The sequence below is a fragment of the Penicillium lagena genome, assembly GCF_028827675.1.
Source record: "Penicillium lagena strain IBT 129212 chromosome Unknown utg000007l_segment0_segment0, whole genome shotgun sequence".
NCBI lineage: Eukaryota > Fungi > Ascomycota > Eurotiomycetes > Eurotiales > Aspergillaceae > Penicillium > Penicillium lagena.
This window is the reverse complement of record NW_026623228.1, coordinates 1,658,170-1,684,717: the sequence shown is the minus strand read 5'-3', so window position 1 is coordinate 1,684,717 and position 26,548 is coordinate 1,658,170. Positions and strand designations below refer to the sequence as shown.

At 53.9% G+C, this 26,548-nt stretch overlaps 12 protein-coding genes across 12 annotated transcripts; 7 read left to right on the top strand and 5 right to left on the bottom strand.

Annotated features, from left to right (window-relative positions):
• Nucleotides 1–102: 102 nt before the first annotated feature.
• On the bottom strand, nt 103–729 carry N7510_010210 (uncharacterized protein; the record flags this gene model as incomplete). The annotated part of the gene is made up of 2 exons (XM_056982135.1): nt 103–181; nt 236–729. The coding sequence occupies 2 exons, from the start codon at nt 727–729 to the stop codon at nt 103–105; spliced, it is 573 nt and encodes a 190-aa protein (XP_056829971.1).
• Nucleotides 730–1,119: 390 nt separating this feature from the next.
• On the top strand, nt 1,120–3,058 carry N7510_010209 (FGGY-family carbohydrate kinase; the record flags this gene model as incomplete). Its single annotated transcript, XM_056982134.1, has 3 exons — nt 1,120–1,332; nt 1,383–1,943; nt 2,000–3,058. The coding sequence occupies 3 exons, from the start codon at nt 1,120–1,122 to the stop codon at nt 3,056–3,058; spliced, it is 1,833 nt and encodes a 610-aa protein (XP_056829970.1).
• Nucleotides 3,059–3,345: 287 nt separating this feature from the next.
• Nucleotides 3,346–6,887, bottom strand: N7510_010208 (calcium/hydrogen antiporter; the record flags this gene model as incomplete). Its single annotated transcript, XM_056982133.1, has 5 exons — nt 3,346–3,610; nt 3,664–3,827; nt 3,878–4,798; nt 4,846–6,686; nt 6,755–6,887. The coding sequence occupies 5 exons, from the start codon at nt 6,885–6,887 to the stop codon at nt 3,346–3,348; spliced, it is 3,324 nt and encodes a 1,107-aa protein (XP_056829969.1).
• A 546-nt stretch (nt 6,888–7,433) lies between these two features.
• N7510_010207 (proteasome regulatory particle base subunit RPT6) lies at nt 7,434–8,708 on the top strand (the record flags this gene model as incomplete). The annotated part of the gene is given in 4 exon segments (XM_056982132.1): nt 7,434–7,668; nt 7,728–8,017; nt 8,029–8,402; nt 8,450–8,708. 4 exon segments carry the CDS (start codon nt 7,434–7,436, stop codon nt 8,706–8,708), a joined length of 1,158 nt encoding a protein of 385 aa, XP_056829968.1.
• Nucleotides 8,709–11,172: 2,464 nt separating this feature from the next.
• Nucleotides 11,173–12,981, top strand: N7510_010206 (uncharacterized protein; the record flags this gene model as incomplete). The annotated part of the gene is made up of 4 exons (XM_056982131.1): nt 11,173–12,636; nt 12,685–12,750; nt 12,785–12,877; nt 12,931–12,981. The coding sequence occupies 4 exons, from the start codon at nt 11,173–11,175 to the stop codon at nt 12,979–12,981; spliced, it is 1,674 nt and encodes a 557-aa protein (XP_056829967.1).
• Nucleotides 12,982–13,147: 166 nt separating this feature from the next.
• N7510_010205 (putative ubiquitin fusion degradation protein (Ufd1)) lies at nt 13,148–15,451 on the top strand (the record flags this gene model as incomplete). Its single annotated transcript, XM_056982130.1, has 1 exon — nt 13,148–15,451. The coding sequence occupies one exon, from the start codon at nt 13,148–13,150 to the stop codon at nt 15,449–15,451; it is 2,304 nt and encodes a 767-aa protein (XP_056829966.1).
• Nucleotides 15,452–15,669: 218 nt separating this feature from the next.
• Nucleotides 15,670–16,760, bottom strand: N7510_010204 (transporter YIP1; the record flags this gene model as incomplete). The annotated part of the gene is made up of 2 exons (XM_056982129.1): nt 15,670–16,269; nt 16,404–16,760. 2 exons carry the CDS (start codon nt 16,758–16,760, stop codon nt 15,670–15,672), a joined length of 957 nt encoding a protein of 318 aa, XP_056829965.1.
• A 236-nt stretch (nt 16,761–16,996) lies between these two features.
• sam50 (SAM complex subunit SAM50) lies at nt 16,997–18,739 on the bottom strand (the record flags this gene model as incomplete). Its single annotated transcript, XM_056982128.1, has 4 exons — nt 16,997–18,207; nt 18,257–18,443; nt 18,518–18,634; nt 18,710–18,739. 4 exons carry the CDS (start codon nt 18,737–18,739, stop codon nt 16,997–16,999), a joined length of 1,545 nt encoding a protein of 514 aa, XP_056829964.1.
• A 233-nt stretch (nt 18,740–18,972) lies between these two features.
• N7510_010202 (ubiquitin-conjugating enzyme E2) lies at nt 18,973–19,920 on the top strand (the record flags this gene model as incomplete). Its single annotated transcript, XM_056982127.1, has 3 exons — nt 18,973–18,999; nt 19,058–19,137; nt 19,197–19,920. The coding sequence occupies 3 exons, from the start codon at nt 18,973–18,975 to the stop codon at nt 19,918–19,920; spliced, it is 831 nt and encodes a 276-aa protein (XP_056829963.1).
• Nucleotides 19,921–20,512: 592 nt separating this feature from the next.
• On the top strand, nt 20,513–22,454 carry N7510_010201 (uncharacterized protein; the record flags this gene model as incomplete). The annotated part of the gene is made up of 4 exons (XM_056982126.1): nt 20,513–21,014; nt 21,117–21,445; nt 21,495–21,619; nt 21,668–22,454. Coding segments are annotated over 4 exons (1,743 nt in total), but the record flags the coding sequence as incomplete, so codon positions are not given.
• A 219-nt stretch (nt 22,455–22,673) lies between these two features.
• N7510_010200 (holocytochrome c synthase CYC3) lies at nt 22,674–23,772 on the top strand (the record flags this gene model as incomplete). Its single annotated transcript, XM_056982125.1, has 3 exons — nt 22,674–22,754; nt 22,809–23,467; nt 23,529–23,772. The coding sequence occupies 3 exons, from the start codon at nt 22,674–22,676 to the stop codon at nt 23,770–23,772; spliced, it is 984 nt and encodes a 327-aa protein (XP_056829961.1).
• A 378-nt stretch (nt 23,773–24,150) lies between these two features.
• N7510_010199 (ABC1 kinase family protein) lies at nt 24,151–26,270 on the bottom strand (the record flags this gene model as incomplete). Its single annotated transcript, XM_056982124.1, has 2 exons — nt 24,151–25,671; nt 25,740–26,270. 2 exons carry the CDS (start codon nt 26,268–26,270, stop codon nt 24,151–24,153), a joined length of 2,052 nt encoding a protein of 683 aa, XP_056829960.1.
• Nucleotides 26,271–26,548: the final 278 nt, after the last annotated feature.

The following is a 26,548-nucleotide window of genomic DNA, read 5'->3' as shown; positions in this document are numbered from 1 at the left end:
AGGTTTATGTAGACTAGCGATGGGAATCGGCATTTAGCTAAGAGGAGTTCACGGAGAAATGAAGTTTCTGATAATTCTGATATACAGGTATGATCGTCGTTCTCATGAAGACCGCTCTTCGCCGCCGCCGCCGCCGCCAGACATGGTCAAGAACGTGATAATCAAGAAGACCCACCAATACCTAGACAACAAGTCAGAAGCAAATCACCGGATGAGACAAACGCGTAGGACTTACTTTTGGAAGAACGTCTTCTCCACGACCTGCTCCGGGTCCTGACCGTCGGGCCCTACCACCACCGGCCGATTCAGATGCGGCTGGGTCCCCGCTTCATTGGGAATAAGCACAATCTGAGGAGCGGTTGCAGATGCCTTGGCAGCTGCCACAGCGACATGATAGACGTCGCTAGTCGGGCCGAGATGAAGACGGAGGACGGGTTGGTGCTCGGCGAACGAGGACGCGGAGACTAGACTACCGACCCATTGTTTGGGGTTCGTGGGGGTGGACGTGTAGAGACCGACCCGAACGAGCCCGTCGCGGAGTTTATCCGAGGGAGGGCTGTAGGAGACCAGGTCCGATTGGAGCGATACCGGGTCATAGGCGACGCGCGCGAGGACGGATGGCGACGCAGCTCCGACAGGCCAGTAGAGGATATCGGTGGAGAGGGAGCTGGCGGAGGCAATGGCCAGTAGCCCATAGAAGGCGGCGAGAACGGAGATGAGGAGACGCATAGCCGCGTGGTTGGGAGGGGAGGAGGTGGTGGTGGTGTGGGTTGAAGGAGAAACGGGCTGGCGGGAGAAAAAGAGGCTGTTCGGGCGCGAGTTGCCTGGGCTGGGCCACATACCTCCCCCCCGTGACCTCACTGTGGCCGCAGATCCACCGGTACCGTTCAAGTACATATCCCTGCTGTCATGGCCCGGTCGCTTTCGTCAGTTGGTCTTCTTATTCTGAAGACTTCCTCTTTCTTTCCCCCTGGTGACCTGATTACTAGTGTGATGATTATTCTTTCTGCTACTCTACATACATACCCTCCTGACTCTGCCTGATACCTTTGATTGTATCATCACTTTAGTTGACTACTATCCAGTACTAGAGCTGCCGTTCCACCCCCACATCCCACCATGACCTCGCTGCCGTACCGCCGCCCCTCGCGCCAGAGCTCCCGCCAGGCCTCGATCGACCCGCGTGAGGACCTCGAAGTGCATCTGGACCATTACATCGGCATTGATGTAGGAACCGGCAGTGCCCGGGCCTGTATCATCGACTCCAAGGGCGACATTGTTGGCCTGGCTTCGGAGAACATCGGCCTCTGGCAACCAGAGCACGGCTTCTACGTAGGAGTGTCTCCTTTGGACTTCAAACATGAGCTAACCGCACCGTCTAGGAACAATCCACGTCCGACATTTGGCGGTGCATCTGCACTTCTGTGCAGCGCGCCATTAGCCAGCACAATATCAACCCGGACACCGTGCGCGGCATTGGATTCGACGCCACCTGCTCCCTGTCGGTTTTCCACACCGACACGGACGAGCCTGTCTCGGTAACGGGGCCGGCCTTTGACTCGGACCGCAATGTCATTCTCTGGCTGGATCACCGCCCGGTTGAGGAGGCCGCCAAGATAAATGCGACCAACCACAACCTGTTGCGCTATGTCGGCGGCAAGATGTCCATTGAGATGGAGATACCCAAGGTCCTGTGGCTCAAGAATCATATGCCCAAGGAACTGTTCGACAAGTGCAAGTTCTACGATTTGGCGGATGCACTGACACACATCGCAACCGGCAACGAAAAGCGCAGCTTCTGCAGTGTGGTTTGCAAGCAAGGATATGTCCCGGTCGGTGTTGATGGCAGTGTGAAGGGATGGCAGGAGGACTTCCTGCAGGATATTGGACTCGGAGAATTGACAGAGGAAAACTTCAAGCGCATGGGCGGAGTCGACGGGGTGGTGAGAGGTTTCCTTTCATAGCCAAGAGCAGTTCCACTAACTTTGATCCCAAACAGAACGGCGACTATCTGAGTGCGGGTGAATTGGTCGGCACGCTGTGCGAGAAGGCAGCGGCCGATCTCGGTTTGCCTGCCGGGATTGCCATTGGCAGCGGTGTGATCGATGCCTATGCAGGCTGGATCGGGACCGTCGGCGCCAAGGTCAACCTGGGTACGGGCCAGCTCAGTGCAGAGGCGGCCAAGAATGACAAGTCGCAAGCATTCTCCCGACTGGCAGCTGTGGCCGGCACATCAACCTGTCACCTGGCGCTGTCTCCAGACCCAGTTTTCGTGGACGGTGTGTGGGGTCCGTACCGGGACACGATCCTGCCAGGCTTCTGGATGGCTGAAGGTGGACAGTCGGCGACCGGAGAGCTGCTCAAACATGTGATTGAAACACACCCTGCGTTCAACCAAGCCCTCTCAATCGCCGAGTCGTACCACGCAAACATTTACGAGTATCTAAACGAGCACCTCAAGGAGATGGCACACGACCAGCAAGCCCCATGTGTGTCGTACCTGGGCCGGCACTTCTTCTTCTACGGCGATCTCTGGGGCAACCGGTCGCCCATCGCGGATCCGAACATGACGGGATCCATCTTCGGTCTGACGAGCGACAAGACCGTTGAGGGTCTCGCCATCTACTACTACGCGACCCTGGAATTTATTGCTTTGCAAACCAAGCAGATTATCGAGACGATGAACAAGGCCGGCCACCAGATCACCTCGGTTTTCATGTCGGGCTCACAATGCCAGAATGATATCCTGGTCAAACTCATTGCATCGGCCTGTGACATGCCCGTTGTGATCCCACGATACATCCACGCAGCTGTGTGTCACGGCGCAGCGATGCTGGGAGCCAAGGCCGCCAGCGCCGACTCCCAGGGCAAGACTGAGGAGCTGTGGGACATCATGGACCGCATGAGCAAGCCCGGTAAGAAGATAATGCCGACGGACGACGAGAAAGAGAAGGCCCTGCTGCGGACCAAGTACGAGGTCTTCCTAGAGCAGTGTTTTAAGCAGCTGAAGTACCGGGAGATGGTTGATGAAGCTGTGGGTGCGTGGAAGGCTACGTAGTTGTCCATTATTTTACATAGTTCCAAAGTGAACAAGTTCTCGTTTCATTTTCATCAATTTGGCCGAGTCACACCATATGTGGCAATCAAAGCATGAAAACAAAGACGTATGATGCAATAAAACAAGAGCCAATAATGGCACGCGCTGCTAGCAAACACCAACACAGTCAACGCATATGTAACTCCGCCATGCAAAAGGTGATGCTGATAGGATATGTGCTGTGTCGGGAAGGGTGAGAATAGTAATCAGCCTCGAAGGCCCTAGTAAAGCCACCGCAAGAGGGGTCTCTAATAAGCCACACCAGCCTGTGGCCGCCCGACGGTGTAGAATTTCTGAGATTGACTGTTACCCAAAGCCAGAGTGTCGAAGCGGTCCACGCCCATGTTGTCCATGGTGTTGTAGCTGGAAAGGAAGAAGCCGACCACAACAACCAAATAAGTCAGGACGAGAATGGAGCCCTTAAAATAGTTGCTTTTTCCTTCGCCGTAGACGTTAGATAGCAGGAAGACACACAGAATGACGGTGATCATGTCCCACTGGGGGAATATCAGACTAGATAAAGTTAACTGAGTATCCTGGTTGGTAGAAGCCAGCAGGGAGCTTACTTGAAGGAGTGGCTGATGAGATTGGAGGGTTGAATGAAGTGGGCATACAGCGCACTGAACAAGACCAGAGCTGGCACTTGCAACAGACAGACCTGTAGTGCGTAGGCGGAACCAATCTCCATGGATAGAGCGATGTTGCCGTTCATGGCAAATGAGATGGCATTCTATGACGAGTGAGCAGTGAAGCAGACCAAAAGGAAACAGAATAACGCACCAGAAATTCTGTGGTGTTAGGAACCAGGGCAAAGAGAGTGATGCCGAGGAATTTCTCGTCAATGTCCACGCTCTCTAAGACAACGTCGACAGTATTGACAAGAATCTCAGCAATCACAGCATAGAGCACCGTCGCCACCAAGAGGACGATGGCGCTCTTTGCTTTGCTCCAGTTTGGTGCATCGTGCCCACCGCCGGTAGCAACATGGGTGGAATCGACCATAAAACCAGCATCATCCGGCTCCTCGCCCGGTGTTCTTACTTGCTCACCAGGAGCACGCTCAGCCTGTTTTTGGACAGCAAGCTTGCGAGTCCGAGCGGCATCACGAGCTGCCACGGCTGCCGCAGTGGCGGCTACTTCAGTGACTTGACGCACTAAGCACTCGTTATCTTCAGTAAGCCTGCCACGGCCAGGTTTCGATGCAGGCTCGCCAGCAGACCTTGGTGGAACTAGGTGCGGCGTTGCGCCTTTCTGATCTGACGTCCCAGCACCTCCATGTTCCCAGTTCTCATCCAGGCCAACATGCTTGAGCGATTGGCCCAGAATCCGTTTGTACAGCTGCGATTCACGGATGGAATCCTTACGCCCGGTTGCCCCACCAGAGGCTTCCGGTTGGCCGCTGGGAAAGAGGAAGTGGCGTGGTTCATAGGGGAAAGATTCTCGAGCGGCCTGGGCAGCTTGAGCAGCCTTCTTCTCCTCAACCTCCGTGGCCCAAATAAGGGCAGCATGGGTTCTAAGGGTGAACCAGAGACCGATGACATATGACAAAAACAGGAGCACGGCGGAAAACCAGGCGTACGGCTGCACCGCTTTCAGGAAAAACTGGTCGTAGATCGCCGCAGTCTGCTGGAAGTAACAGCGACGACAGTCGCGGTCCCCAGATCCAACTGGTCCAGTGCACGAATGGCAGTTCAATTCATGCTGCATGACAGTTAGCTGTGGTTCAAAATGATAATGACGACACTTACGCTTCCATAGACTTGATAGAAGAGCGTGGGACCAAAAGCCGCAATGACGGCAAAGAGTAACATGGTCGAAGTCACGCCGGCTGATTTGACATTGAAACGCTGAGTCTTACGCTTAATGGCACCGAAACACATGGACAAGCCCGGCAGGAATAGAATACCGGCGAAGATACTGCCAATGATACTGCCCTCGACCAGCTGAGCTTTCCCTTCGGTCAAGGCCACGCAATAGAGGTATACCTCTACGACGGTGGAGAAGAAAGCGTTGATGGCAGCGCCCAAGCCCATCGACGATTGGGCGGAGATTGAAGCGACAGCTTGGCCAATAAAGTATGCTAAAGGAATGATGGAAAAGAGGGCAAGGGTGAAGATCAAGCCAGGGTGCGTGAGCCAGTTGTGGATACCCATGAATTTGTCCAAGAGGAAATAGTCCAGGATCACGAACAGAACGACACCGAGAAGGTTAATCAAAAAGATATTCGTGCCATCGATGGTGTACTTCCAGTACCTGGTTCCAGCTGCCCGATAGGTACAGAGGAGAATGGAAGATGAAGAGGTCGTGCTCAATCTTGTATATGTTGTATCGGAATGGAACGACAGGGCCAGCGGATGTCGTCGAAGATGGCTGACGAGGATAGTTGTGACGCGGCCCATGGGGATCCAGAAAACGAGCAGCCAGCAGACAAGCGACACCATGAGCATCAGGGGTCCCACCAGGAAGTAGAAAAAGATGAAAAAAACCACGCGGCCTAGCGTCCATTCACCCCGACCAAAAAGACGCCGTTTCGAGGGAGCAAACTGGAAGTCGTCGCGTTGGCCACGCTGGGGACGACCGAGAAGACTGTCCTGTTCGTCGGCTGAATCGACGCTGTCCCGACGTCGACCTACCAGGGATCGATGGCGACGAGGCCCAAAAAACAGGCGGCCATGTTCTATATCACCGTTCTGCCATTGCTCATATTCGCTGATGCTGCGGCCCTCGCCCTCGTCCTCTTCTGCGTAGTGTTCGTCGGTCTCCAACAAGACAAAGGATCCGAATGGGTAGAACAGGTACCGCGACAGGCCCCAGAAAACCCTTCCGTAGGCCAAGGCACTGGATGAATAGGCGAAGATAAAACAGACAATTGCAGCCAGTAGTGCAGCACATGCGAGCCACCAGCCAAAAAACAAGGACCACAGCAGATTGGTCAGGAAGAGCATAGGACTAACCCGACCCCCTGGAGACGAGTGAATGTCGCCCTCCGCCGTCTTTTCGACGGAACGACTCTTCTTGTACAAGGCAGGCTTCCAGATCCGGATACCAAAAGGATGGGTCTCGTTAATTGCTTGCTGGCGGTCTTTGAGGGTGAAGCTCTCGGCATCACTCGTTGCTTCATCCTCGGTCTCGTGGTCCTCGTGGTCTTCCTCTTCACTATCATGCTCGCTCTCGTTGTCTGACTGTCGAGATGGGGGTTCGACGTGAATGTCAAGGCCCGGGTCCGGCAAGCTCGTCTCCTCCTCGCTGTAATTGTCCGAGTCCGCTCTCGCCAGCGGACTGGGTCGGGCACTGGGTCGGCGCCTCAGGGTGGAACTCTGCTGGCGCATGGGACGTATTCGTGGAGAGGGTTGAGTGGTTGTACCGTGCTGCAAGGCGATGTCCTCCTCGACCTCCTTCACATCATCATCTGTCGAGAACTCCTGACCTTTATGGGGCACCTGGCGCTTCGAAGACATACGACGCGAAACTGGGGGCTTCCTTGCTTTATCTGATGGGGACTGAGGGCGAACAACACGACTGGAGCTTTCGCCTGGGCCCTCCTCCGCTCGAGGGTCCGGGTTGGGCGTGTCAAACGGATCGAGAGTGCCTGTGCAACTGTGCGTTAGCGCATATTACTCCCGGCAAGAAGCCTTCACTAGTCAGAGCAGTCCCTACCGTAGCTCCTTCGTGGTGGACCAGTGGATCGAGGCGGAAGATACGAGTCCGACTGAGAGCTCTCGATGCCCGAAGGCCCCGACGGTCCACGCGACGACTCGGGTGAGTCGTTGTTATCATTATCGCCCGCCATTGTGTCTTTCCATGGGCCTCTTCAACACAAAAACAAAAGGAAGAATGAACGCGATGGAAAGCTCTTGAATCCTTGTACTTTCTCGATTGGTTGAGGGAGGGGGAAGCAAGTTGCATCGGGGCTCGAGCACCACCACCACAATAACAATGGGGAAAATGGGAACGAAGGAAGGAATGTATCAGGTCATCCTGTCAGCTGAGAGAAAATAAGGCTAGGCACGAGCAAGAGCAAGAAGCACGCCAGATGACTGACATCACCTGAGCTTGTCAAGTCTAAACAGCTGCGATTGCTGGCCTGAGGTATCAATCGCATTAGTCATCGGCCACAGCTTCATCTGGCTCCAAACTAGCATCATCCGGTTCAGCTTGATCCCAACCACACATACACACACACGCCTTCTCCAATCGCCCGCTCAACCTTCCTCCATCTGCTGCGAGTATTGAGGCTACTGGCCCTCCTGTTACTCTCCCTCTCCGTGGACAACAACCGCAACACCAGACAGTCCTTCACTGCTCGCGCGTCATCTCCCTCCCCAAGCCGCCCATCATGGCTTTGGACAATTACTACCGCAACAAGATCGAGGGTATGAAGCTCGAGATTATTCAAGGACAAGCGGTTCTACGACGACTAGAAGCACAACGCAATGACTACAACTCCCGAGTACGCCTCCTGCGGGAGGAGCTCGGGCTCCTGCAACAGCCGGGCTCCTACGTGGGTGAGGTGGTGAAAGTGATGAGTACCAAGAAGGTCTTGGTGAAGGTACACCCGGAAGGCAAATACGGTGCGTGCAAGAACTTGAAAAAGCAAGGGTCGAAGCTAATGCTAGGGTCTTTCTTACAGTGGTGGACATCGCAGATGGAGTGGACATTGGGAAACTCACCGTCGGAAAACGTGTCGCTCTCCTTTCGGACTCGTATAAGCTGGAGAAGATGCTGCCGTCGTCGGTTGATCCACTGGTCTCGCTCATGATGGTCGAGAAGGTCCCGGACAGCACATATGACATGATCGGTGGGTTGGACCAGCAGATCAAGGAGATCAAGGAGGTCATCGAACTGGGCCTCAAGCACCCGGAGTTGTTTGAGTCACTCGGTATTGCGCAGCCGAAGGGTGTCTTGCTCTACGGCCCCCCGGTACCGGAAAGACTCTGCTGGCGCGAGCCGTGGCGCACCACACCGATTGTCGGTTTATCCGAGTCAGCGGATCCGAACTGGTGCAGAAGTATATTGGTGAAGGTAGCCGCATGGTGCGTGAGCTGTTTGTCATGGCTCGAGAGCACGCCCCCAGCATTATCTTCATGGACGAAATCGACAGCATTGGGTCAAGCCGGATAGATTCGGCTGGCTCTGGTGACTCGGAAGTGCAACGGACGATGCTGGAGTTGCTGAACCAGCTGGATGGATTTGAACCCACCAAGAATATCAAGATCATTATGGCGACGAATCGACTGGACATCCTGGATCCTGCTCTGCTGCGCCCAGGGCGGATTGACCGGAAGATCGAGTTCCCTCCACCCTCGTGAGTGTCTCCCCTTTTTGTGATGACCGTATACTGACCGGCTGCAGGGTCGAAGCTCGTGCGGATATTCTGCGGATCCACTCGCGGTCCATGAACCTGACGCGGGGGATCAACCTCACCAAGATCGCGGAGAAGATGAACGGGTGCTCTGGTGCTGAGCTGAAGGGTGTCTGCACAGAGGCAGGCATGTACGCACTGCGGGAGCGCCGGGTGCACGTCACACAGGAAGACTTTGACCTGGCGACAGCTAAGATCCTTAACAAGCACGACGACAAGGAGGTCGCGGTGTCGAAGCTGTGGAAGTAGGGGGCGTTGGACACCAAAGCAAACAGAGATACATCTTAACATTTTCTCGCCTGAAAGGGCAATAAGACACCATTGTACACACTGAGGATAATCAGGATGTTTTTGATTCAGGATTGAGAAGGTTTTGGTTGACAATCTCGAGACAGCAACGACCAAATTAATATAGCTTCATATTAGTGCGTCAAAATAAACAAATAGGAAAGCAGTCTCTACAAAAGCATCTTCAAGTTCTGCCAACATTAACTCAAGCCCAAAATCAAGGAAGGAAGCTGGCAGAGCAGAGCTAAATAGCGAGCGGAATGTAGAGAAATAATTCATTCGAAGAAACAAAGATAGCCTTCGTATTCACCTAGCGGTAAAGGGAATCCTAATTGAATAGGAAAAACCTCTACCAAGGCAGAAAACCATTTGTCTAGCATTATTTGTACTATTTGCAAGGAGCATCGGAGGCTGTTTTGAAACCCTCGTGATGCCTTCACAAATCCATAGTGTCATGGATGTAGTTTTCTTATTATTCGCAGTGAGGATCACCGGCTGGTCAACATCCTCCACTTGAGATGCATCCACCGGGACACTCCTGATCCCCCACTATAGTTAGCCTATTGTGACTGATTGCCATTTCCCCAAGTGAAAACTATCACTTACTCCCTGGGCTGCCGCCACCGCAAGCAACCATAGCAACCGTCATTGTAGAGATAGTAGTGAAGAATTTCATATTGTCGACCCTACTCTTTTTCTTTAGAGTATTCTGGTTCGGAGGGTTTTGGAAAGGCTTGGCACAATAAAGGGAGAAAGTCTGAATTGGTCCTTGAGTGAGTCAGATCAGGGGATTTCTCAGGCTCTTTATACTACACGAGAGGCTCGCGAGGATAGACTAATATAACGAAACAACTCGGTCGAGTTGCCTTACATCGTAAGATGATGTCAACAAGCATCTCAGCCCCCAGATTCTACACAATCCCATCGTATACAATCCTTGAATATATGTCCTCTTCCCTATGTCGGGTAGTCTACTTATTTTGCACGCGTTCAGGTAGAATCAAGTAAACACCTGCACTAGCTTGGACACCTAGATTCTCCAACTAGATCCTTGTACTTTGTAAGAGCCATAGTTAGCTTAATCATAAGCTCCGAAAGAACCACTTTACGCTATCCAATTTTTCATATAGTGGACAAGGCAATAGGGAGACGGGGCAATGGGGCCGCGATAGTGGATTCTGAACCTCCCTGGGCCAAAATACAACTAATCTGCCCAAACTGATATGCTAAGCGGTCCGATTGTTGAACGCAGCATTTTTGTGGGCCGAGGAGATCGTTACTTTATATCTAAGTATTAGGACTGTGGCCTTTGGAAAGTTATGACAGGGTCAACGCTAGAAGGGGATTATATATTTCTATTCATTAATGACATGTTGATAGTGTTCCCTCTTGATATTTCTCACCGCTAACTCTAGAGATGGACCAAATTTCTACACGCAGATTTCACATAGGTGTCCCGAGGGCTTGTACCTCGGAGTACTAACTCTGATAGCTGCCTAATTTTAGGTCTTCCGTCTCGCCCCTCAGGATGAGTATGCCAACTCCATGGGGCGGTCCCCATAGAGAAGGTTGTGCGAAAAGAACCCGGGGGTGATATAACACGCCACACTCTAAGACGATGCCAATAAGGCACAAGGCAAAGAATGGGGACCTTCCGCAGCGTCCCCAATTTCCCTTGTCACCCCTTTCTTTTTCCCGCCTGAACAGGGGAATCTCTAGCCTATACCACTAATGACTAACCAATACAGGAATCTCTACGCAGCAACGGGATTCTCTACGCGTAGACTGCGGCACTACCCGCCATGCGAACCTCAAGTCGGATCCGAGTCCAGATTCAAGTCCACATAGATTTGATGTGGGGACCCGCGTCTCTCGGAGTTCACCAATATATCCGATGTCCTCCCTAGCCCGGGCGATCATCCGCCATCTCCCCAGGATCTGCAACGGGTCCCATTGAGAATTTAGCCTATTATTTACACTAGTGATTTATGTAATGTTATCTTGGCGGTGATCGGTTGAATGACAGGGGTGCCATATACAAACATACTTCGGGGTGAGTTAGGTGATGATCACGATGAGCTCTGATTCACTAACATCTCTATAGTCTGGCCCGGACTGGTGTTGGACACTCCACCGGGGCAACTTGCCACTGCTGATCGCGGCCTCGTGATGTTCCACCAACCGACACACCCACTGCTGACTCGGCTTGCTCGTTTTGTCATCCCCGGAATCGGTCTCCACTGCTGGCTCGGACGGTTCCCCTGCCCCACCTAACTTGCATTCCATTGGAACCTTTTTTGTGTCCCCCGGAGTCCCCGCTCCGAATTCGCTATAGATCCAATAAATAAACTGGAAGGGGGAAAAAAAGAAGAAAGGTGGCCATTCCTCTCTCCTCTGCAGGCTCCCACCATCTCTCTCCCATACCATGTCAACGGTTGTACAATCCCACTCTCACTCGACGATCGACCTACTCGAGTCGGAACTGGTCAAGGCCCGCGCCACTCTACAGGAAGTCCACCCCAATGTGACTCAATTGCGCCTCCGCGATGAAATGGCCGCCAGTGCCCGGGCCGCCTATCGCCAGGATCTCCTCGATCACGCTCCTGATTTCTATGGTTCTCGCCGTCTAACTCTGAAGGAACTCGGCCTCGCGCCAGTGGTGCACGAATTGGAGACCATCCCCGCGGTCCCCCGGCGCGCGACACTGGAAGATGTCCTATCGAATAGCCTGATTCTCGACCGGACCGCCCCTTACTTGTCCGTGCCGTCTCTGATAACCCTGGCGTCGACCTCGCGGCGGCTGCAGAACGTGCTCACCCATACTCCATATATATTCCGGCACCTCGATCTCACCCGCTGCCAGGGTGCCCAGTTACCGGCGTCGCAGGACGAGTGGCAGACAGAGGACGAGGTATACTCGGCCCCGTTGAGACGGATTTTTGCCAGCCTCGAGAAGAGATCTATACTACAGGATGTGCGGACGCTGATCCTGGACGGCTTGCCTGTGCCCGCCGACCTCGTGGCTGATATAATCCGCACCGAACGCTTCAACGTCAATATTCTGTCCATTCGGGATTGCCAGCATCTCAACGAGCGCAAGCTCATGCAAGTCATCCAGCATGCCGTTCGGCCGACCCGTCCAGCAGGGACCCCGCGAGTCAAGGCCATCTACTACTTCTCGCCTATGCCTTCGCCGCCGCGGGTAACGGCCAGGCGTCGATATCGAGATTGGTGGGGAGATCGCGTTGGCTCGCGGAGTCCCAGCCAAACTCCATCGGACAGCTCCTCCGATCAGGAAGAACAGAGGCGCTCCGAGTCACTACAGAAACCACGACAGCTACAGAATGAGTGGTATCGATCGTCAGGAAAGCTTTTCAAACATAGCCTTGAAGAGGGATGGGCCCAGACATTACAGAAGGCCGAAGGTATCATTGCTTTTGATGCCGTGCTCTGTCGCGGTCCACGACACAATATCGACCTCTATTCCTCGGACGCGGAAGATCCACCCCACGCGCCGCTGTTGGGCCCTGCTATTGCCACAGTGGCCCTAGGTCCTCGAGGATGCGATGGTTGCCACAGTTCCCCCGAGGGGCCAGCCATCTGGGGCCAGTCGCCGGATGTGCAGTTCCCTCTGCTCAGTCCGTTGCCCTTACACTTGTCCAGCGTTGCAGCGGCCCAGAGCCCAGAGCTGATTGATGGCGAGCATCCGGTACTCATCGCTCGGTGCGCGGGCTGCCTCACCGACCGCTGGTGTCATCGGTGCAACAAATGGTTCTGTTCCAACTGTCTACCCACACCGCAGCGCATCCGGGTCAACTTGTCACCTCATCAGACAGCGGTTCGACCGGTCCAGAACCGCAATGGGGAGATGATTCCGCTGGAAAGAGAGGTAAATATTCTAGTCTTTGTTATGAGTCTAAATGTTAACTCGAGCTAGCACCTCGAACGCGGAGTGAGCAAAGATTGCTGGGAATGCGGACCGACCGTGAGTATTGAACTGCAAGTATTGAGATGATTTGCTGATCATTATAATCCAGTGCGCTGCGTGCAAGTTGGACTGCCAGCATACTTGTCAGAGCTGCCAGGGCGACTACTGTATTGAGCATAACACTGGGTGCTCGGCCACACAGGTATGAGAATCGACTATATCTAAAGGGTAATGCTAACAATTATTATCGGATAGTGTGACTGGTGCAATACCAGTGGTCGCCACCGAATGCGCAGTAATTTCTAGCATAGTTCGTTGTTATAGTTCCATAGATAGCGATGATTGATAATGCGGTTCCAGAATGTCCGACCAGCTTCTCTTCGACTTCCCTTCCGTAGACTAGACACACCTCTTTCTCTCTCTCCCTCCTCTTCCTCCTACCATTCTTCTCTTCTGACTCTCTTCCATCACGATGGCCAGTGACACTACACAAGATACGTCCCTGCGCTGGTCCTCCCAACTCTCGGTCGCTCCTCCGTGGCGAGCTCCCAAGCTACCCGGTGATAAGATCACCCTTCCACAGTCCGCCCTCGAACAACTCTTGGCCGCCGCTCCCGTAAGCGCCGTCGCCTCGCAAAATCCGCGGACGCACACGGCCGCCTTCGACCCATTTAACCCACACACCTTCGCCGCCGAGTCTCGCGCGCGCCAACAGTTCGAGCAGCGCCAACAGCAGCTTCCGCATCCGCTGACCTTCCGCATTGTCAACCCCCGCAATGGTCGTTTCATCTACGCGGGCATCCGTGAGTTCTCGGCGCAGGAGAATGAGGTTGTCATGAGCGCGCTGCTTCGGGAGGCGCTGGAGATTGACGACGCGGAACTTTCACATATGAATGGCGGAGCGCGGGGAGAAGAGGATATGATGGACCCAGAGTTGCCGGTGGACCAACTTCCCCAAGGCCCTGCAGTCACGGTGCATGCAAAGCAACTGCCGAAAGGTTCTTATGTTCGTCTCCGTCCGTTAGAAGCTGGGTACGACCCCGAGGATTGGAAGGCTCTACTCGAGCGTTACTTGCGGGACAATTTCACAACATTGACTGTGGGTGAGCTGCTGGCGGTATCCGGGACGCGAAATGAATCGTTTCGGTTTCTAGTCGACAAAGTATACCCCGAGGGCGAAGGAATCTGTGTTGTGGATACGGACCTGGAGGTTGATATAGTGGCATTAACGGAAGAGCAAGCGCGGGAAACGTTACAAAAACGCCTGGAGAAGGCCTCGCGTGCTCCTGGCACACAGAGCGGCAGCTCGATAGGTGGCACGCTCAGCCTGGGAGAGAATGTGACAGCACAAGTCGTGCCGGGGGAGTACGTGGACTACGAGATTCGAGATTGGATTCGGCAGAACACGATTGAGATCGAACTCACGACGTTGGATGAAGCAGACGCATACCTTTTCATCAGCCCCCTTTCTTCGCACCAACAGAGTCGACCTAGAGCAGACGAACATGTACTGGGGGATTTCTCGTCCCGGTCGACTAAGCGACTCCGACTTCAACCAACCAACGTCGCTCTCGAAGGAGCGGAGGCTCTCTATATATCGGTCCATGCATATTCTATGTCCGGTTCAGAACCACAACCACCTGTGCAGTATAATCTCCGGATTACAGCAGATTCTACCCGTGCCGAGGCAGAGACAGAACACGAGGCCGAATCGCACGAGCCTGGTGATGTACAATGTCAAAACTGCCAGCAGTGGGTACCGCAGCGGACATTGGTTCTGCATGAAAACTTCTGTCTCCGCAACAATGTGCGCTGCCCTCAGTGTAGCAACGTCTTTCAAAAACGATCTCCCGAGTGGCAAAATCATTGGCACTGCGCCCATGATTCGGCCCATGGGAACGATACCACCAGCAAGAGCAGACACGATGCCATCTTTCATGAGGAATATGCATGTCCAAGTTGCGGTGTTCGCACGGAGGGACTGCCATCTTTGGCACAACATCGAACCACTGTGTGTCCGGGGAAGCTGATCCTTTGTCAATTCTGTCATCTGCTCGTGCCACAGAAGAGCGACTCTGACCCTGATCTATATGACCCCGAGGTTGTGCTCTCGGGCCTTACGCCACATGAGCTGGTCGACGGTGGCCGCACAACTGAGTGTCATCTGTGCAACAAGATCATTCGTCTGCGGGATATGAAGACCCATCTCCGCCATCACGACTTGGAACGTCTGTCCCGGCCAGCGCCTCGCATCTGTCTGAATCAGAACTGCGGACGGACGCTGACTAGCGCGGGAAATGAGTCTCTTGGCCTATGCAATATATGCTTTGGACCGCTCTACGTGGACACCTATGATCCAGAAGGCAAGGCGCTGCGCCGCCGCATCGAACGACGGTATCTCTCACAGATGATGACTGGATGTGGCAAACCCTGGTGCCAGAACGAGTATTGCAAGAACGGGAAGCAGAAGAGATCTGGTACCAGTTCGGGTACCATGAGCGCAGCAGAGACATTGAAGCTGATGCGCCCCATTGTCGATGCGATCAACACCCAGCCTGACGTGGCCAACACCGCGCCCCTATATTTCTGCACAGATGAGATCGGCCAGCATCGCCGCATCCTGGCAGAAATGCTGGCAGCAGAAAGCAAAGCAGACGGCAAGGCGTATGGTCTGGCGTGGTGTGTGGCCGGCGCTGAAGCTGCAGGAGGCGATCTGGAGAAAACGCGAGAATGGCTGGCTAAATGGGCACCCACGCAGGGCGAGGGCTTGCCATAAACAAATCAAGATGGTATACACCCCTGATGGAGGACGACTAAAGGATAGATAGAACAGTCTTCACGAGAAGATGGAATAATGCATAATGATATCTCACACAGACCGCGGGTCATAAAAATTCATGATTAGATGCACGCAGACATCGCAGCCAGTTCATCCGAACGCACACAAGACCCAGCCATCTACACTCGGAGCCCATTTTTTCCTAACTTCATCCGTCACGCAGCACCCGTCTTCGCGGCCAGCGTCCCCGTCCCGCGCGAAGAAAAGATGCCCATAATCCCAAAAACAACGTAGAACAGCGCAAGCGGATACGCAACAAGCCCTCTCATCCCACTCATCCGCGCCACGGCGCAGAACATCCCGGATGAACTATATGTGCACCACCCAACCGCAGCAGTCGTCAAAAGGTATCCGAACATGGTATCCATAGGAATAAGAATGCCCACAAGAGCCGTCAGGACAAGCGGCAAAAAACAGTACCCCAGCACACTCGCCGAGCGAGGGAACGTCAACGTCGCAGAGAAGTGGCCCACGGGCCCGGACATGGACGGCTTGTGGTGCGGGTTGTAGTTGGCTGCTGGGTCGGCGGCGTTGGGGTTGGGGGTTGTGTCAAGGGCAGGAGACATCAGACTCAGGATTAGGTGAAGGGCGACGGTACCGAAGACGGCCACTCCGTAGATGTATCCATAAAACACTTTGCCGGAGAGCAGAAGGAAGGTGCCGTAGAGTAGGATGTAGAGCAGGGCGCCGTAGAGATCGCTGTCGTCCATTAGGTGGTTGTCGATTGAGGCGAAGGGGTTTAGCACTGTTAGGGTCTAGTTGTATCACGGGTTAGCCGTCTGTCTTTTTCTGTATAGACTCAGGGATTGGGTTGACGAAACCCGCTGGGTTGAGTGGCAGGCTTCCACATATGCGGTGTCTCTCCAGTTGTAATGATGGAACGACTCACCTTTGTCCGGATGTGCTCAAAATTAACTCCCAGTTCCTCCAACAGCGGCGGTTCACCTTCATACCCCTCTGTGCCAAAAGCAGCCAACCAACCCGTCCTCAAGCCGCCCTGCTCACCCATGCGGCCACTCACGCCAGCAGCGGGGGTTCCAAAGCCGCCATAGCCAGCACCGGCACCAGGGTAAGCCTGCGAGGAGGGATTGGGCGCACCTCCAAAGCCGCCAGCCCCGTAGGATGCTTGGTTGGGAGTTGTGTGGCCGGACACGGAGGAGTAGGACGAGGGAAAGAACTGGAGATTCTGCTGTGCGGAGGACTGGGGGGGGTAGCCTCCTTGTTGTTGGGGATAGTATTGGGCCATTGCCGCGGGCACGGCTTGTTTAGGATGAAACAATCCTGGGTTGGGGGAGTGGTGTGTGTGTTTGTCGGGAGATGTGTACAGTTGATGATATACACTAACTCGGGAGCTTCAAGTTGGCCAATAGGAAGATGACTAAGCCGCGGCTGAGGAACGGATGATTCAAAGTATAAAATCATAACAAAGTGAAGAAGTAAGTATATTTCGCTGTGTGAACTCCCGTTTCTTACAATACACGTCTACAGGAAGTTAATTCCGATCCCCAGCTGCAACCCTTTGCGGCCCTCCTCGCCCTTACGTAGCACCAGTGGCAGGGAGAAGTTCAGCTCGAAGCGTGCCACGGGGTGTGCATACACAATTCCAACACCCGCTGCGATGCTGGGCAGACCGTTCTGCAGTTCAGACAAAGTAGAAACCATCGCATCCTGCACCTCGCCGCTGCTGGTCGGACTGTTCTTCTGAGATGTGCGGAGGGGCAGCAGCCGTCCACCGTTTAGGAAGGCCTGCATGCGAATGGGCTTCTCGGCACCCACTCGGGGCAGTGGGAAAAGCAGGTTGGCGCTTCCAGCGGCGTACACGTCGCCGCCAAGGGAATCAGGGCCCTCACGGGGTCCGAGACCACATAGACGGAAGCCCCGGACATCCGTCGGTCCTCCAAGAAGGAAGCGATCGTTAACTCTGGAGAGCTGGGGGTGAGAGTTGGAGCCCAGGCCGAGAGGATAGAGCAGCCCAGCGCGGAACCCAGTAGTAAGACTGATGCCACTGTCGCCTTTAATGAAAGGAATTGGGATCGGAATGGCGCCTTGCGTTTCCACTTCCGACTTCCAGAAAGATACATCTCCCTTCAAAGGGCCCCAGCCAGCCAGCTCATTAAACGCCTTGGCGTAGTAGCCCCGTGAAGGCAGTAGAGGGTTATCCCGGCGATCGTTCACCCAACTGTGGAAGATGCTGCTCTTCACGCTATCACCAGCATCCGCCCGAACGGTGGGAGAGGCGTTCTCGGCAAGTCCGGTAAGTTGTCTCCAGAAACCATTGTAGCCCAGCTCATGACGATGCCCGGATTGGGTCATCCACCGAAGTTTGCCCCAACCGCCCTTGAGCACCTCTTCGTGGCTCGCCCACGACTTTTGGGTTGAGCTGGCAATCCCGCCAATCTCCAGGCGGAAGTCCGGGTCGCTCAGGATCGGCGTCTCAAAGGTAGCTTGGTACGCAGACCGCGTTCGAGTGCCCAGGGAGGCGTTTAAGTTCAATGTTTCCGCGCCGCCGAAGACATTGCGCCACAACAGATTTCCGTAGGCCGACCCTTCCGCGTTTCCAAGGTCTGTACCGGTCTTCAGTAGCACTCGCGATTTCTCCCGAACGGCGAGGAGCACATCAATGTTGCGGAGCCCGGTTTGGCCATCCGGCGCTGACTCGTCCAAGTAGACCGAGATAGGTTGCTGAAAAAGATCTGGCAAGGCGTGAGTGACTAAATCGAACTAAACGAATTGTAGACTGACCGAATCTTCCGAGTTTATCTGCCCGTGCCGAAACCTCCCGCAAAGCCTCAGACAAGGTGTAGGGTCGGGAGTGGTTCGCGCTCAGGAGAGGATTGAAGATACGCTCGAGGAAGCTGTGGCGGACATGAGGCGCATTTAGAACTTGCACCGAGTTGATCGTGCATGGCAAGGTGGAGTTTTGATCGATCTGAATATCCAATTGATCATTCATAATTAGCTGGGACAGCTCCGGAAGTACACCGAGACAGATGCAGGACGTACCAGTTCCGACAGACGAGCTTGAGCCTTCTGGTAAATGGCCTGCATGCGCTCGTTCACGGCCTGCTGCTGCTCCTCCAGCACCTTGGGGTCTTTGCGCTGCTGGAGGCGTTCGAAGATCTAGAAATGACCAATGGGTGAGTGATGGGCAAATCAAGACAAGACCATATCAGACCACATCCGGTGCTCACTTACGTCGTCATCTTCGGCCGAGAGGGAAGACATGGTGGGCTGCGACGAGAACAAGAAAGCTCCCCAGCGGGAGAACTTTGGGTCCTTGTATGGGGAGGCACGTGACCTGTTTCCTCTTATCGCCTCAGGCGCATCGCCGCTCTTCTTCACCTTCATCATCCCTCTTCCTCTTCGACTTCTCTCCTTTTCTCCCCTCCCTCTTTCTGTTTTTATTTCTTGTGGCTATTTCTGTTTCTACACCTGCTTGATTCATACCTCACGCAAAAATGGCGACTAAAGCGGCCTTTAAGCGGGTGAGTTTTCCGGCTGATATGCGCATGAACATGAATGAAGGAATAACAACCTGGACAGCTCACGCGAGAATACCAAAATATTCAAAAGAACCCACCTCCATTTATTATTGCCCATCCATCAGAGACGAATATTCTCGAGTGAGTATCTCGGACGTCCAGCAGGTTTGAATACACTAACCTGACTGCCCGTGTCATAGGTGGCACTATATTCTCACCGGCCCTCCTGGCACTCCCTATGAGAATGGACAATACTGGGGCACACTGATGTTTCCCCCTGAGTACCCTTTCGCCCCGCCCGCAATCCGCATGCACACCCCCAGTGGCCGGTTCCAACCCTCCACGCGACTATGCCTCAGCATCAGTGACTTCCACCCAAAGTCCTTCAATCCTGCATGGGAGGTGTCCACAATCCTGATCGGTCTTCTATCCTTCATGACCAGCGAAGAGATGACCACCGGCAGTGTTAGTGCGTCCGAGGCAGAGCGGCGAGTTCTGGCAGCCCGATCGCGGTGGTGGAACTCGACCGGAGGAGGCTCACACGTCAGTGCCACACCGGGCGTTACCAAAACGGCCAAGGGGATCAACAACGTCAAGGCAGGCGATGGTGGATTGAAGTTTCGCGCGGAGTGGCCCGAGCTAGATCAGGAGAACTGGACGTGGATGAAGGAGCATCGCATCGACACCGCCACGGGGCAGATCCTCCCCGACCCCAATGCGCCGACCAAGTGCTCGCCGGAGACCAGTGCCCTACGTCGGCGTCCCAATGGCAGCGCGCCGGGACTCGGGGCGGTGATGGAAGGCGGTCATGTTGCGCGCGAGGCCGGGCAAGGGTGGGCCCGACGGAACCGGGTGTGGATCGGGCTGGCGGTCATCTTTGGGTATGCGCTGCTGAGCCGGCTGGTGAGGGATGTGCAGGGTTAAGTTGAGCAGGGGAGGAGCAATAGTTTTGAGCGTTGAAGCATCACGGCGCATGGATTTAGACCTACATACCGGGTTAGGGTGTAACATACTATTACTGTCAGGACCGACTACTAAGGGAACGCCCGATCGGGCTTGTGCTCAGCTCACATTTCCCCCCACTGGTAACGAACTAGCTCTCACGCCACTCACCTTCCCCCAGATTCATCAAATCATTCCTGCCTTTCTTTCCAACTACATATTCTAATCTCGCCTTCCCCCGGCTCTTCCTGCATATCCATTCTCGATTGGTCTCTTCCTTCCTCCGCACCCTTTCCCCTTCGGTCCCATGGATCGTCATCCTCCCCCATCTTCGTCCCCAGCCGCTTCTCGGCATTCCCATTCAGGTTCGTGCTCTCGTTATCGCACCTTCACTAGTGTGCTCCATGCCCCACTCCTCCCTCGTGCCATTTTGTCTTGTCCTCGCCGATGGCGTTGCACGTCGCGGCAAATCCATATTCACTATTCACGCTCCCCGGGATGACGCCCTCGTGGGGGTTCATGACTCGTTCTGTTCCGCCGCTTTGTTCTGCCGCAACGGTTTTTGTGCTAAAAGGTAGGGCTAGAATCCAATTCCAAACCCACTGGGTCTGTGGATCGGCCGTCGTTCACTTTTATCGGACACGACGATGACTTGACCTCGAAACGAATTAAGGATGCCAATGCTCGAAAGAAAATCCGCTCCCATGTCATGCGCGATGTGCGCCGCCGGGAGAGGCTCGCAGGCACAAAACGAGTCTCGCGGCGCGAGAGCCACGCTGGTCAATCTGGTGTGGCTCCGACCACACTCGAGGACCAAGATTCGGGGGAGCAGACCCTCGTCCTAAGAGCTGCCTCCCAGTCCTCTGTCTCGTCGTATACCGTCGAACCTGAAGATGGCAATGCTAGGTCCAAGCACCGTCGAGGGCGCCCGATCAAGTGGAGTGCAGGCCACGATGTCCCATATCATTCTTCCCCAAATCCGAAGTCTTTACCTACCTCCTGGTTTAGTGATCCTTTTTCGGTGCTACCTGGTGCCAGTGAATTTCCTGCCATGGTGGAAACATTGGTGTTCTACTGTAAGTTGTATTTATTTATGACTGCTGCTGTGACTTCTTGGGAGCCAGCCATGCACTAATTGCTTTTTTTCTTGTGAGACAATGACTAACCTCGGGCTGAAGGGAAAAATGTCTTCGTTCCAATCACCTTTCCCAATGCAGACGTGAATCCCGAGAACCCGGAAGTAGAGCTAATGGTCCGGTCCTCATTCTCCGATCCTGGCAGCTTCTTCAGCTTGATGAGCATGTGTGCCGCCCATCGAGCCACGCTAAACAGCTACCGGTCAGACTCTATGGGATCGGAAGAGAAAAAGGGCCTGATTTTAAAAGATCCCGATTATTGTATCATGAAGGTCAAATCTATCCGAGAAATGAATGTCAAAGTGCGCGATCCCGCCAAGGCACTCAGCGACGAGGCATTCGATACTATCGTCAATCTCCTCACGGGCTCGGTAGGGGTTTTCTTTGAACACGCACGGTCAAGTTGCTAATCTATGCTAGTTGATCGTTGGCCTGTTCGACGAAGCTCGAATCCACCTCACTGGTCTCAAGCGCATGGTGGAGCTGCGTGGCGGAATCTTGCATGACAGCATTCGCGCATCATCAATGTTGTCTGCCATCCTCACGTAGGTGTCTCCCCCTCAGTTTTGTGTCAGTGTAGCTGATGGATGTAGTACCGACGTTAAATCTGCCTCGGGCCTGATGACCAAGCCCATTTTCCCCTTGACTTGGGATGCAGAACCCGTCCCCGAAGAAATCCAACAGCGGGTCAGGCCGGCGGCGTCATCGCCCCTCAATCGGTTAGGATCTGGCTTCTTCTCCAACACTCTGTTGAGTGCTCCCCTCCTACGAATACTGCATGTCGTCCGTAATATCATCCTTTTCAGCGAGGCTTGCCGATCTACCCCGACCGTGGTCCATGTTGACCACGATTTCTTCCGGGTGCTCAACTACGAAACCGAGCACCAACTACTAAGTTATATCTATACAGAAGGACAAAGCCCAGACGAGCTCTTGCTCAGCCCAGAACTGGAGCTTCACCCGATCGAGGCCGTCACCCGCGTGGCGTCGATCTGTTTTCTCAACCAATTTCTGATCTACTCCCCTTCACAGTCAGGGCTGGGTCGAGCCCTTACAAAACATCTCAAAGCAGCAGTGAACAATTGCAAGCTGCCGCTTGTGGCCCGCTTACCTAAAGAAAACTTTGGGCTCTTTGCTTGGGCGTTATTCATCGGGGCTCAGGGCTCTCTAGCTCAGGTCGAAAGGCCCTGGTTTGTAGATATATTGGCACGAACCGCTATGATCTGCGGCTGGCATACTTGGGAGCAAGCCTCCGAGGTCTTAGCTGATTATTTCTTCATTCCCAGCACGGATGGACCGACCTCGCAAGGGTCAGGCTGGAAATCCATCTGGGACGAGGCTATGGCCGGCCTGGTGTTTTCCAAAACGGAGAATGCGTAAAACCTGGCATGTAAATAACTCATATCCTGTACACAAGTAAAATTTAATTGATGAATGAATAATGAGTAGTAATGATCATTGATGTCCTCTACAGTTCATGATTGCTTGCTTTGTATCCTTCAAATAGTTTCTGCGTCACGTGGACATTATGTCATCCGAGTGATTTTCTCCAGTCTTTTATCCGCTGGACTTTTTTTTTTGCATCATCACATCTTCACCATGGGTTGGTTTTGGGCAGATCCTCAGCCAAAGGCGCCTGCTGCGCCGAATTCTCTAGCATCATCCGCGGCCTCCCCTCCGGTCAGTTTCTTTCTATCATCGTCCGAACCGTCGCAAACTAACCATTATCAACAGCCGGGATGTCCAATGCACGAATCGCGTACGCCAGCATCTGCACCGCCCCTAGCGCAAATTCCTAGCAGTTGCCCAATGAGCCCAGACTCGCCCTTCTACACGCCTCCGCAATCGCGATCCGCATCCGCGCCGCCGCAGCCTCCGACATCCGCCCCGGAGAAGCCGGCATCTACATTATCCAAACTGAACCCTTTGAACTACATGTTCGCCTCAATTTCGCAGGAACGCGCACCGAACCAAACAGTGGATCTTCCCGTTGAGCGTGAGCTGTCCACCATTCCTCGCGGCGACTCCGAGGGCAACTGGGAGTACCCGTCCCCGCAGCAGATGTACAATGCAATGCTGCGCAAGGGCTACACCGACACTCCGCAGGATGCAGTGGAGTCCATGGTTGCGGTGCACAACTTCCTGAATGAGGGTGCATGGAACGAGATTATCAGCTGGGAGCGCGTTTTCGCCAAGGGTCTCAAAGAGGGTTGGGAGAAGTGCCGACGAGGCGAGGAGAACTTGAGTGCTGAGCTGGCCAAGGCTGAGATGATGGGCACGGTGGATCAAGCCACCGAACCGCGCCTGATCAGATTTCAGGGTCGGCCGCACGAGTTGACCCCCAAGGCGCGCATTCTGCAGACGATGGGCTGGGTGTACCCGGCTAAGTTTGAGTGAGTTTTACTCTCCAACGCGCATTTTGAAGCGCACGCTAACATTTATCTTTCTTTGCAGCACCGAGCCACCATTTGACCGACACGACTGGTTCGTCCAGCGCATGACACCCTCTGGCCCGAAGGAAGTTCGCTATGTGATCGACTATTACTCTGGACCTCCTGAGCCAACGGGCGAGCCGGTCTTCTATCTCGACATCCGACCAGCCATCGACTCGCCTACAGCTGCCGTCGAACGGCTGATGAGGTGGGGAGGTGATGTCTGGTGGAGGGCCAGCGGTGCTGCGGTCCGGGAACAACAGTGATTTCACACTTCTACTGATCACTTCTCCACTCTATTTCTGTATATCTCAACTACCATTGCGCGGCGTTTTACCGAGGGACTTTATGTGTATGTGGGATGTTAATATTTTGTTGCTTCTTTGTGTCTTATATTTATCTCCTTTGACCACGAGGCATGTGTACAATCAGACAGTTTGTGTATTCTCTTTTCTAGTTGCTTCTTTCAGTGCTTGGATTATTTGAATTTGACCTAATCTTCAGATCTAACCATATACGTCTGATTTGTATACTGACAAGAAAAAGTAGAATGTATCGTACAAACAGAAAAGAAGATGATCACGCAGCCACCTTGATGAATAGCAGTAAATGGCTCAAAGCGTCACGACACATAGTGGAGACATTTATATGTTCGGAGACAACTGGTCATACTTGACACACTGCTCGACGCTCTCGATACTGGCCTGCAGTAACCCGCGAGCTTCCAAGCCCACCCAAACCCGGAGCATGGAAGTGTCGCCCGAGCGAACAGTCTGCAAGAATGTGCCACCAGAACCCAGTTGTCGGAGTATAGGAAGCGCACTCTTGAAGAGATCTAGGTTCGGGTCAAGGCTGCGTCCAATGCCTTCCAACAAGAGACAGGAAATGACGACGTTGACAAAATCGCCCTCGAATCGGACATGATGATCGCGAACCATGGTCAACACTTCACTAAGGACGTCGCCGATCTTGATATTCCCCAACGCAAATGTCCGGGACTTGATACTCAAGACGAGGTGTTGCATCTTCAAGGCGAAGATATCCGGGTCGATGACCTCTTCGGGTGTGCGAGATCTCTCGCACATAAGCTCGCCGGCTCTATAGCCATCGAATTCAGCGATGGCGCGGAATAGGCTCAAGAAATTCCGGCGGTTCTTATCGTTCAGCTCAGTTACGAGACCGGTGTCGATGAAGATCAATTGTGGGCGATAGCCTTCATCATTGAGCTGGGCGAGGGCGGCTTCCCAGTGCTTGACGTTGTCTGTATGCGGTCGTAATCGTGCCAGGACTGCTTCGGTCACATCCACCTCCGCTCGAGTCGGGGCATCTGTGGCACGCGAATGCTTGCGGAGCGACAGATCGAGTTCACTAGGCTTATAGAATCGAACCATGATGTTGCCCGGGTGCAAATCTGCGTGAACAAAGTTGTCGATCAACAGCATATGCAAGAAGGCATCCAAACCCTCGTTAGCAATCTCGTGCTGATAGACACCGCCTCCGATTTCCAGGAAGGTGGCTAGAGGGATACCTTGCGCAAACTCCTCCACAAGGACCTCCCGCGTCGTGTACTCCAGGTAGGGGTAGGGGAACCAGGCTGTCGTACGAGACCTGAATTTCTGGCGGAACATGACTAGGTTTGTCGCTTCGATGCGAAGATCCAGTTGTAATTTCATCATCTCGCCGAATTGCTGGACCTCATCGGGGAAAGACAGCCAATGCATCGTGGGGATAGTATTGATGAGCGACGCAAAGAACGACATGATTCGCAGATCTCGGCGAATTAACCGCTCGACTTTGGGATGGAGCACTTTGACCGCCACGTAGGACGACGGCACTCGCTGCGGTGTACTCTTCACCAACACGTCGACATTCTTGCGAACCCTTGAGCTCAGCGTCTCGGGCTCTTCCCCAAGTTCGTGGTCATTGGTTGCAGCCAGATTTGGCTTGAGCTTCGCTTTGTATACTTGGGCAATAGCCCCAACCCCGAGGGGTTCTTCTTGGAACTCCTCGAATATGTCTTCAAAGGGAAGGCCGTTGAAGGCCTTTCGGATGGTGCGTTTGGTTTCATGCAGAGAATGTGCGGGGGCATGTGAATGGAGTGATGACATGATAGTACACATTTCAGGAGAAAAGATGTCCGTCCGCGATGCAGCCCATTGTCCAAGCTATTCAACAATCGTTAGTCGCTACTGATGATCGAGAGCTTACTCGTGGAAATGACGTTACTGCTCACCTTGATAAATGCAGGCCCTGCACGCTCCATTGCGTTGACCAGGAACTTATACCACCAAATTGTTCCCGTGCGCGCTCCATTTTTGGTTCGAACCCTGCGGCCCAGCCATATTGCGGGCACCGTCACGACGACAGGAATGAAAATGACGGCCAGATGCAGAAACCGGACGCCCGTCGCAATTGGATCATAGATATAGTAATACCAGAAGACATACACCGAGTGACAGAACTTGGAGAGGCCGTACGCGTCGGCCGGGACTGTCTTCCGGATCTCTGCGCGCGAGACCTCGAGCATCTGCATCTCCCCGGTCTTCTCATTGTCCTTCGTGTCTTCGGCCAACTTGAGGAAGGCGGTCGGACTCAGAGCCCCCATCACCAACCCGACGAGCAGGGTTCCCCTCCGGGGGAGTTTCGGAGTCTGCGCCCATGATGTGCTGAGACGTCGTGATATTGACTGTTGAGGAAATCGACGGAGCAGGGGGAGACTTTTGTGTTTCAAGCACAAACGGGCGGCGAGTACGGCCGCCCTCATGATCTCATGTGGCCGGTGTTGGTCAATAATGGGAAAACAAAGACGAGAATAACCGATAAGACGAGACTCGTTCTGTGATCGGCACGTGACGTCATTTCTCACGTTTCCTCCTCCTTTTGCTTCTACTATTACTTCTACTTCAACACACCATGGTTGTTCCTTGGAAACTACTACTCACAACAACGACTGAATGATCAGGAACACCATGAGTCGCAACATGCCTCCCGCACGTCTCATCCAGGGTCTGTTCCCGAACCCGTCGTGACCCACATTCCAGA